Consider the following 11914-nt stretch of genomic DNA (forward strand, 5'->3'; position numbering starts at 1 on the left):
GCAGCGTCACTGGCCCTCATGTGGGATCCAAACCGGGGCTCTGCTGCTTAGAGCTGGCATACTAAGCCAACTCTTAACCAAAATGCCACTTGGCTAGCCCCTGTAATAACTTTTATAACTTACATTCACCATATTTTGTCATCACGCTTCATATTAGCATCATTCTAGAGATGTGGCTTTATGTGAAAAGTGCCTATTTAACAAATCCACACTTTTAGAGACTTTTTATGTAGTTTCACCTTTTATGTAGTTTTAGTGTTCCTTTTTATTTTTTTTTTAATTTTATTGGGGAACAGCCGTGGTCATTGGTTACACGTTGCTTTCATGCTATAATGGTGTAGTTGACTCTTGTACGGAGGGTGCAGCTCACAGTGGCCCGTGCAGTCTCTCCCTAGTTTTAGTGTTCCTTAATGGAAACAGTGAGATAATCCTTTAACAGAAAACAATATATACGAAGATATGAAAAACCAACTTGAATGAGGAAAACAAAGAAAATATGTAAAAACTGGAAATAATATTTGCGGAGCTAAAATTTGGAGGTTAAGGTTGAATTGAGAAATTTACAAAAGTAGTATAACAGTAATGAACTACATTTTTAGCTATCTGGGAATGAAATCTTTTAAGTCAAGTTTGAGATATAATTTACATACAATAAATTGCACCCACTTTAAGAGTACAGTTAGATGCACTTTGACAAATAAGTGCACCAATGTAACCACTGCTACAGTCTATAGAACATTTCCACACTCCAGAAAGTTCCTTCCTGCCTTTTGGCATACAATCTCTATATCCCAAGCAACCACTGATCTCCTTTCTGTCTCTATAGATTAGTTTGGCCTGTTTTAAATTTTGAATAAATAAAATCATATGATAGATACTCTTTGTATGTCTGACTTCTCTTACTCTGCATGATTGATACTTATTCATGTTGTGGTATCTACCAGTGGTTCATTTCTTTTTAGTGCTAATACACATATGCTATCATGTGGCTATACCATAATCTGCATGATCATCCACTGAATGGCATTTGAGTTGTTTCTAGTTTGGGGCTATTCTGAGTAAAACTGCTATGTGCACTTGTGTGTAAGTCTTTGTGTGGACATACACTTTTATTCTCATGGGTAAATATCTAGGAGTGAAATTGCTGGGTTAGATGGCAAGTATGCTCTAACACTTTCTTTTCATATATAAGCCTACTGTTCACTTTTTTGGATTTTCATGAGTATATAACATGACCAATACTGATTTACACATTTATCTTTCCTGGCCCGAGAGTCCCTCATGGGCAATCCTGTGTCTGGCTCAAAGTGATGCTCAATAAATGGTTGTTACTTGTTACTTCATAGGTCAAGCTCTACCTTCTTTGAAGGTTATCAAAATTACAAAACTACATCAGGCTGCATGTATGTTCTCTATCTCCTCCCCTCCGCAGCCCGCTATGGTTCCCAGGTTCCCTATTCCACCTCCTTACTCTCCCTGTTCGTCACTGTTGTTGTCAGTCATGGCTGATGCTAAGAGTGTGCTGTACCCAAGTGTGCTGGGCCTGATTATAAGACACAGAACCAGTGTCACAGGCAATAATGCCTCAGCCAAAGGAATATGTAAGGATGGACCTGACAGCAACAGCCAAGAGCACTTGTCGGGAGAGACTAGAGGCAGAGACCTAAGGTATCAGAGGCTTTGAATTCGGTGCCTCAGTTTCTTCTCTGCCAGATAGAGATAGAGATCTATCAAAACGTTTTGAATGAACTGAAGAGGTCTGTCAGGAACTGTTAGATAATTATACTACATACAAAAGAGTATTTCTTACATAGAAATATATAATTGGTACCTTTTGAGAAATTCTGAAGTTTTAAAAACATTTTAATCTGAGATCATTACTGTTTACTTTTAAATACACTGAATTCTGAATTTTGTTTCAAAAGTTTAATGCTAGTCTGAAGATGGACAATTTTATTTGATCCCAAATATGTATGTTTCCCATCATCCTCAAAACAGTATTGCATTTTTCACAGAGATTTTAAAATAACATATCTTTTATCAGTACAGTAATGCTCCAAAATAATATGGGGCATTAACTTCATTCCAACACTTTTGATCATAGTAAAATCACCTGAAGAGTAAATTCACCTTTTATTTGGGGAAAAAAAGATTCAATTAGATTTGAGCACAGAAGATACATTTTAATGAGTCTTATCATGTAGTCTCTAATCAGATCGGATAACTACCGTCAAGTGAAATGATTAGAGCAGCAAGTGCCAGTATAACAAGTCCTTGAATAATGTCATTTCATTATAATGTCCATAAGAAAAAAATCAATTCCCAGCCGGAGCCACCGTCAATGTGGAGTCTGCATGTTCTCCCCATGTCTGCGTGCGTTTTTCCAGGTACTCTGGCTTCCTGTTACATCCCAAAGATGTGCACGTGAGATGAACTGGTGTGTCTAAATTGTCCCAGTCTGAGTGAATATGAGTGTGGGTGTGAGTGTGAGTGTGCCCTGCGATGGAATGGTGTCTGTTCAGGGTTGGTTCCCGTCTTGCTGCCTGAGCTCCTGGAAGAGGCGACCTGAACTGGAATAACTAGGTTGGAAAATAATTATCTTGTTTTTAATTCATCTCTCTGAAATGTATATACAGCTCACATTTACTTCAATGTTTAATACTGGAAGTGTTTTGGGGTTTTATTTAGAAGTTTGGTGATGTTTTGTGACCAGAAATATACTGTAGGAATTTAACTCTTGTTTATATCAATTAGTCTATGGTAAAACTAGTTTAAGCTTCATTGTGCTTGAAGTCACCGTTTCCAAGAATCTATTGACAATGTTAAATGAACAATTATGGTACTTAATTTCAAAATACATTCTTGAAATGATCCAGGGCTTTGGATACACATTTTGGGGCCTTATTTTAATTTTTTACCCTACTAGGATTATTTAACTAAGTCTAAATCTGTCCTAACCATCTATTATTCTATGTAACATGCTAAATGAAACTTACAGTTCAGTAACAGCAGCACTTATCAGGCTCCTGAGATGCTGCTATACTGCAATGGGAGTTAGCCAGCATTCACCCATGGGAGAGGTGTGAATTACAATCATGTGAAGTCAAAGCAAGTATTACAGGAGCCAAAGACTTATTTCCAGTTTGTCACTGTTTACATTTTTTCTTAAGCTCATGCTCACACCAGTCATTCTCTAATATAAATCTTCAAATGTACTGTTAGAAACACAAATGCAGGCTTCTAAGATTTAGTATCTTAATGAATCATGAATCATGTTACAGATCAGATTATTTCTCAAAAGGTTCCTAAGAAACATAATTTGGAAGTCAAGTGAAGAAGTACCATTAAATAGCAGTGATGCATTAGAACTTTCCTCTTCTTACCTGATGAAGTTTAATGGACATACGGATTCCAGGGACTACTACTTTTCTTAGCAATTCCATGTCGGCGAAGATCCATTCATCTCGAATTGAAGAAATACGGAAATCTCCCTTAAATAGGGCATGCAATCCATAGAGGAATGACTCTAAATTACTGTTAAGATTGGAGATAAGAGTTTACATTGACAAAGGTCTTCCATTACACTGATTCTTACATCTGGTTGTGCATCACAACGATCTGGGAGGTTCTGAAAATACAGATTCTGAGAACTAAGGTCAGCACCCCTGAATCAGCCTTACAAGTCACAGGGCCATCTGGCCTGGGAGCCCTGTTTGTGAACCACTAGAACAGTGAACCCATGAAACTACACGACAGGCAAAGAGTCTATAAGTTAAAAGAAATTAAGGAGGGCCTAATGGAAAACACGTAATAATCACAGAAGAAATTTAAAATACATGGTATTTATTAATTCTAATTCATTTGGATGCATACGTCAAGAAATCTGGTTTATATTTAGAGTTCCAAAATTTAACATATAATTATATTAAAAGTATAAATACTCTAGACAAAAATTGCAAGGAAATACAGACAAATAAAAATGAGGTGAATTATTAGAAAAATAGATGTATATAGGGGAGACCAAATATTATGAAGTGATTATTTTTTAAAATGTCTTAAATCTATTAAATTCTCATTATAAATAGTTGCCCACATGTATGTCAATTTTAAAAGCCAGTTCTGTTAAACACTTAGTAGAACTCAACTATGTTCAGTAAAATGATCTATACATCTGAAGAGACTTTTAAAATAAATTAGCAAAAGAAAAAAATGATGTTCTCAATGAAAAAAAAATAATAAATTAGCATAGAAAGCTTCAATGAAAAATTCAGATTTTTCTGATTTAGGTTATACAACTTCCCACACTCTTCCTAAAAAGAGACATGCCTTTGTTACCTGGACATATGGTGGGATGCAGTCCCCAAAGCTCTCCGTCCCAGAACACACAGTCCATAACAAAGAGTCACCAGGGAGGATTCTTTGTCCACATCCAGTGGCTTAAAAAAAACAAAGAATGGGGTGAAGGGGGTCAAAAGGCCCAAATTTCCAGTTATAAAGTAAGTCATTTAATGTACAGCATGGTGACTATAGTTAGTAATACTGTATTGTATATTTGAAAGCTGATAAGAAAACAGATCTCAAAAGCTGTCATCACAAGGAAAAAAATTGTAACTATGTATGGTAATAGAAGTTAACCAGACTTTGTTGTGGTGACCGTTTTGCAATATATACAAATACTGAATCGCTATGTTGTATACCTGGAAATAATACAACGTTATATGTCCATTATACCTCAAAAAATAAAAAAAACACAAAGAATGTTAATAATCAAAAAGGTATATAAGTATTTAACAAATCAGAATATATTTAATAAATCAGAGAGGATAAGAAACTCAACTAATACCTAATTTCTATCTCTTCAAGTAAAAGTTCTAATGAAAAGAAACTTAACAAAACAGTATAAAATAAAGTATTGGTGTATATGAGGAGGTTCTCTGGAGTCTTTAAATAAAATCTAATACTTTATAATATTAGGACATGCTGAAAAAGAACTGGGTGTATAGAGTATTAGGATCTTAGTTAAACATTGTAGAATATTTACTGATATACATCATTACTGATATTACCCTGTCCTAGGAATATAATATGCCATCTAGTAATTAGTTATTTCTAAACTTAACCTGGCAAACAGGCTATTAGGGACAGCTGCATTAGCCTATTAGGACTGTAACCATAGTAAAGAAAATTAAATTGGTATCTAGAATAATGCTTCCCCTCAACCTTTTAATTTTTCAAACAACTGCATACCTTGATTATTTACTAGTATATACAAATATTTCATATATAATATGTAAATTTAAACAAAATGGTACACCTTATACAATACTAAAGAAAATCTTGGTAGCATCTCAATTACTGAGAAACAATCTAGGACAATGGTTTTCAAAGTGTAGTTAGTCCTAGGACAGCATCAGCATCACCTGGGAACTTATCAGAAGGCAAATTCTTGGGCCACTTCATACCTATGAAATCAAACTCTGGAGGTGATGGTCAGCAATCACACTCCAGGTGACTCTAATGTATGCGAACACTGAAAAATCAGGTCTAGGCTAATAATGAGCTTAATTATTCTAACTCTGCCAAGTGACATATATTTTTGGCTTTATAAACTATTAACTTATAAACAAGGGAAGTTGTCTAAGATACTAAATATCAATTGGTTAATTTAATTACCATCAATTGGGTAAGTTAGTTCATTAATATAACTATAAGATACTGTAGTTGCTTGTCATTAGAGTAGTTTCAAAGATATATTATCTCTTATAGCATATATCCTAGTTTCATCAAGCAGGATCTTTGACAGAACTTTTGAGTCCAGTTACAAAACAGTAGATAAAGAATTTGAGAGCACTTGTTTTAAGGAATAAGAAAGAAATATAAAAGAGAGGGGAGAGGGTAGGTATAGACTTCAAGTTATATAAACAAAATAATATTAAACGTGGTTATAATGGGTAATAAAATTATGGATGATTTTCTTTCTTTTCTGTCTCCTTTACTCCCCCAATCTGGTTAACTTTTTATGCTGAAAATGTACTACTGTTGTGATGAGAAAAGAAATTTTCTTTTTAAATTTAGTTCTAGCTTCTGCATCCGACCAAGACAGAGTCACGAAGACCAGATTTACCCTTGTACCTGAACAACCAAAGACCTGGACAGAATATAAGAAACAATGGTTTTGAGATATCGGACACTAATCCCTGAGAGATGGAAAATGAAGAGGTAGCCCTACAAGAGTTTCTAGGGCACAGCACAAGAAGGGGAACAGAGGGGGAAGAACCTCAACGTTTCCACGTGGAAGAGACAGCTGGTGGTCTGGGGAGGCTGAGGAGGACAGAGCTTCACAGCAAGCAAGCTCTGGACACGTGAAGAGGGCCCCTCCTGAGTCTTCAGCAGATTTCTGATCAGCACATATAGCAAGGACCCAAAGCCAAGAAAAGAACCATCAGAAAGCAATAATGGGAAATCTTGTGATTAGCTAGAGTACTCAGAAGAGTACTGTCTGTCTCGGTAATAGGGAAGAAAACTCCAGACTAAAGGCTACTCTGGTCCCTCCTATGAAAGCTTAAAAGTCCTGAAAGTATCAAACTGTCCCTGAGGAATTTAACTGTGTCACATAACAAAGTACAAGAATATTTATAGGAACACAGAAATATCCAGCACCCATCAAGGTAAAATTCATAAAGTCTAGCATCCAATAAAAAATTGTCAGGTATGCAAAGTAGCAGGAAATTATGGCTCATAATTGAAGAATACTCAATCAAAACTGACCCAGAATTGACACAGATGTTAGAATTAGTCAACAAGGACATTAAAAGAATTATTACAACTGTATTCCGTAAGTTCAAATGATAGAGGAATGACAGCATGTTAAGTACAGACATGGAAGATTTATCTGAAAGATACAAATTAAATCTCAAGAGATACGAAAAATGCAATGTCTGATATAAAAAAATAACTGGATGGCATTAATGGCATATTAAACAACGCAGAAGAAAAAAATAAAAGATCTAAAAATATACAGCAATAGAAATTATGCAAAATTGGAACACAGAGACAAGAGACTGAAAAAAGCCTCACTGAGCTGAAGGACATCAGGCAGCCTAATATGAATGTCACTGGAGTTCCCAAAAAAGGGGGGAGAGAAGAACAGAAAAAATGTTTGAAAAAATAATGGCGGAAATTCCCAAACCTGATTAAAAACCACATACCTAAGACTAAAATGGGTGCTACATCTGAAGTCAGTGTGTCCATCCCAGACCATGGGAAAGACACTAGCTGACAAGGTGCCTCCCTATGCTCCGTGAAACAAGAGAATCCTGAACACAGGATGCTGGTGGTGCAACTACTCAAGACTTCTGCTTGGAAAGCAACAGTGGTGGGAGGAGCCAGCTTGTGCAACCACAGGCCTTGGCATTGTGGCTATGCTAGATGGAGTCTGACTAGGGGAGCAACACAGCCACGAGAGCCCTGAGACCTAGAAGGAAAGCAGAAGTTGGTGAGGTCTATCACTCACTTACCTTCAGGATAAGACAAGGTATCCAGTAGTGTGGTTAGGAACCAGCTGAATTACAATCACCCAAGAGAACACAGATTTGGGATCCCAGCCTAGACCTATAGAATTAGAATCTCTCCGGTAAAGCCCAAGAATCTGCATTTTTACTCATTCCTAGCTCAATTTTACCCATGTTAAGATCTGAAAATCAACAGTGTAGATGAACACTGTCCAATACGGTGGTCACTAGACCACTAGTCCTAAATTTAAATCACTCAAAATTAAATAAAATTTAAAATTCAGTTTCTTAGTCATACTGGCCACATTTAAAGTGTTTAATAATAGCCGCATGTGGGGGGTTAGTGACTACCATACTAGAACAGCACAGAACATTTCTACCATTGCAAAAAATTCTATGACTGCATTGGTCTAGACTTTGAATTTGGAACAAAGATACTAAATTAGCCTTAAGTCTGGTGTTGGGGGGTAGGAAGGCAGCAGGGGATGCCCCCAAATGTATTCTTTAAGAAGGTGCTACATGTAATCTGTTACCTAAATTTGTGCATATGTATGGGGGCATGCACAGGGTGGAGGGCATGCTAACTGGAGAGGAAGATTATGACACTGGAAAGGAAAGAATGAGGGAGGCCATTTTAATTCGTTTGGGCAGAGTTGGTTGGTTTGGTGCAAACATAACAAACTGGACAGGTTCTCTTACCCAGGTGGTCAGAAAAAGGAAGGTCTGTAAAAACTGACCTCAAAATAATAACAAACAGAGATATACTTTCCATCTTCGGAAAAACAGATTCAAAGAGTTATAAATTAAAGAAACAGACTCTACCTTTGCTCTTCGGGAAGAGCAATACTCTATCCAGTTGAGGTAAATTACACAGAAACTCTCCCTGGATATGCCTGCTAGTCGGTGGTCATAGTCTTCATCAATGTTTGGATTAAATGTAGGGTCCACATCAACATAATTTCGATCTGCACACAGACGTAGTCCTTCCTGCATTGTCTCATTAGCTAGCCACTCCTCTAGCTTAGAAGAGGTTGTAACATAATAAATGATACCCTAATGAGGAAAAGATTAAAAAAAAATCCAGGCTAAATCACAACGTACATTAACTCCCGTTCCTCAGTAAATAAATCCCAACTGTTTATACTGATAGCACCATTCACAAATATATTATTCTAGGTCAGTATTATAAATATACATATTAAGAATGCTATAATAATACACGTCAGATCTTCCTAGATGAAAAAAACATTTAATTTAAAACTTTTAAAATCACAGCCATAAATTCAGCAAGACAACTTCAAAAACCGTTCTAGTCTATTGATTTTAGAGCTTTTGAATTTAGGACCTTTTGAGAGGTGAAAAGCCTTTATTGTGGTGCATTTATTTTGAGAAATTTCTCATAAAAACTTAACTCATCCTGTGATCCTAGATCAAGTTATAGAAATATAACTAATAACAGAGCAATAGAAATATACATATTTGGAGACAAAAAATGCCACACACACACACAAATGCACACACATGTAAAAAATGTTGTAAAAGCAATCTCTTCAACTTCCTAAGGTTGGGTTTATTAACCAAACATTAAGTAGAAGACTCAGGTTCACTCCAATCAGTACAAATAAGGTGGTCCATTGAGGTAACAACATAAGATATGGAAAATTCCGATATGGGTCATTAAAATTTAGCACACATTTTCCTCTTGAAAATATTTGCTTCACCTGCAAGCCCCCAAATCATAACCATACTGCATTTCTGTAAAATCTTTAGCCATTTTAGCAACAGAATACTTGAGTAGTAAAGAGCTAATTTCTCCCAAAGAGAGGTTTGGTCTTTGCACTTGAGTCCTGGGAGGTAACCTCTAATTCCCTGGGATGTCCTGCCTCATAACAGAGTCTTTGTTCACCTGGAGGCTTAGAGTCATGACCTCTAGAGGAGCTAGAGAAGGCTGGCCACGTGGATGGTTAACTATGTCTAAATGACGGCACTCCAATAAAAACGCTCCCCACTGAGGTCAGTGAGCTTCTCTAGTTGGCAGCACTCCGTGAGGAGTCACACATTGTTGCCCAGAGAAACAGGCGTCTGCACACCTCCACTGGGAGAGGACACGGGAAGCTCACGTCCGGTGTCTCCGGAGCTGCTCCACACGCTTCTCCCCTTGCCTCATTTGAATCGGCTTCCTTCCACCAGAATAAACCCTAACTGTGAGTGGAATGGCTTTGCTGCATTCTGTGACACCTTCTAGCAAGTTAATGAACCTGAGGGTGAACTTGGGGACCCTGAAATTGCAGTTCATTGTTACAAGTAAGGGTGGTCTTGGTGACCTCAAATCTTGCAATACTTTTATTCAATTTGTCAAAAGCAATACAAAGCAGTGGTGAACAGCAAGGACTCAGGAGTCAGACAATTCTGGGTTTAAAATCCCCAACTCTACTTGGTAGTTACAGGACTTTGGGCAAGTAAACTTCTGATTCTTAACTTGTTTATTTGTAAAACATGGGCATAATACTCCTTTAGAGAATTAGGTAAGATACACATATGTGTATGTATGCATGCATGTATGTGTATATTCCTTAGCACAGTGCCTACAAAATATGAGCTATAAATGGTAGCTAGTAATATTAATGAGCAAATGAAGTGTCACTAAAGAAAGAAATAGTAAGACCTTTGTAGGTATAATTGACTGAATGGACTGGATACTAGAGAATTTAAATCACTACACAGAAGTAAAACATAGTAAAAAAATATATACATATGTCTTTTCCAAGAAGAGCCTCCGATTATTAGAAGATCAAGTAGGCACATACCCTTACCTTGACATAATAAGTGGTGAGTACTTTCCGAAGATCAAAGACTTGAAGCATAGAGGCAGCACTATTGTCAGTGATGCTATAACCCTCCAGAATATACTTGGTGACTATGACTTCCCAAGCTAGCCAGCGTTGGCTAAATGCAGCATTAAATGAAAGCACATGAGGAATGTGGCCAGGCTCACAACAGCAAAATCCTTCATCTTCCTCAACACCTTCAGTTATGGCCTCCACCTCCCGTTGTTGACAGTAAGTGCCTTGAGACAGAGAGAGAGAGAGACAGACCACTTACAGAGGGGGCAAAAAGCCAAGTGGGGAAACAAATACTTTAAAGACACAGCAAATTTAGAGAAAAGACATATTTTATAGCATATGAAAGCATGTGACTGATCTGCCTTGGAATGCTCATTAACAAACTGCAGCAAGCTCCAGAAACCAAGCATACTGTGCATTCATTTCCTGCAGTCACAATGTGCACTGGCACATTCACAGTTCTCAGGATTTGTACTGTAAAGTAACCTCCTTAATTCTGATTCATTAATTCCCAGACTTTTCAAATTTGGGTTTATAAATGCATTCATATCAAATGAAGACCACATAAGTAAAAATACTCATGAAGGTTTGAGTTAATTCTGAAAAAGAAGAGTGGAATGAGACATGAGTCAGCCCAGGGCACCCAATATAGACAGACATGCAGAACTCAAAAAAATCCGAGCTCTGTTCCCCAATATCATATCCATGCTGCAAGCAGATATATTATATATATCCTGCTTATCCGGCCATAGAACTTGTAATAGAACATTATAATTTAGTGTTAAATACACAATTAAATTTTTTTTCTGTTGCCAATTCCAACAATTGGATAAGATTACATAATTGGCTTTTGAGGTTTACCTGCAGATAAAGTTTCAATTGAATATGAAGTCTGATTATTCTGTACTAGCAAACAATTGAAGTTACATTCTTTTATGTAAGATACTTATCAAACAGACATTCTCTGTATTAGTACTATTGAAGTAAAAATACAGACTCAGATTAAATACAGAATTAGACCTACAGCAATCTAGTGCCAGCAAAATATCATCCATTACATCAAGGTTAATTTTTATTTTGTTCTGTGGTCTTGCTTCCATTTAATCTGTAAATTCCTTATATTATATGAAGACTATAAAGGGATTATACAAAGTTTCACAAAGGCACATATTGAAGTTAAAATATTAAAGTATAAAAATAACTTAAGTAGGACTATACAATCATTTTTTTCCTCGAAAGAGAATATATACACCATCCATGTTTAAAACACACTGCTTTGAGGGAAAAAGATGCCGTGAAACCTAGCCCCACTTGGTGGTGGTGGTGGGTGGTGAAGGTGATGGTGGTGGTGTGATGCCAGACAAGGCCGAAGAGGTAAGCTTGGCTAAGCTAATGAGCTGAACTGTGCAGTGCTCTAGAACCCTTAACAATTCTATTATTTCATTTTCTAGTTTAACTACACTGGCGAACACTTCCAAAGTAATGTTCCATAGCGGTGACAAGAAACACCCTGTCTTGAACATGACATTACAGGACTGTCTGCTGGGTTGACAATTATAC

General features: G+C 36.8%; 1 protein-coding gene across 1 annotated transcript in view; it reads right to left on the bottom strand.

The window, feature by feature from the left end:
* LOC109381551 (pecanex-like protein 1) overlaps positions 1-11914 on the bottom strand; it is a gene marked incomplete at its 5' end in the record, with an annotated part of 42082 nt that overhangs the window by 9230 nt on the left and 20938 nt on the right. The window contains 4 exons of the mRNA XM_019640299.1: positions 3384-3534; positions 4336-4436; positions 8334-8564; positions 10325-10578. Of these exons, the coding sequence (XP_019495844.1) occupies positions 3384-3534; positions 4336-4436; positions 8334-8564; positions 10325-10578 (737 nt within the window). The remainder of the gene's footprint in view (positions 1-3383; positions 3535-4335; positions 4437-8333; positions 8565-10324; positions 10579-11914) is intronic.

This window comes from Hipposideros armiger, unplaced genomic scaffold, assembly GCF_001890085.2.
Source record: "Hipposideros armiger isolate ML-2016 unplaced genomic scaffold, ASM189008v1 scaffold_49, whole genome shotgun sequence".
Classification (NCBI taxonomy): Eukaryota; Metazoa; Chordata; class Mammalia; order Chiroptera; family Hipposideridae; genus Hipposideros; species Hipposideros armiger.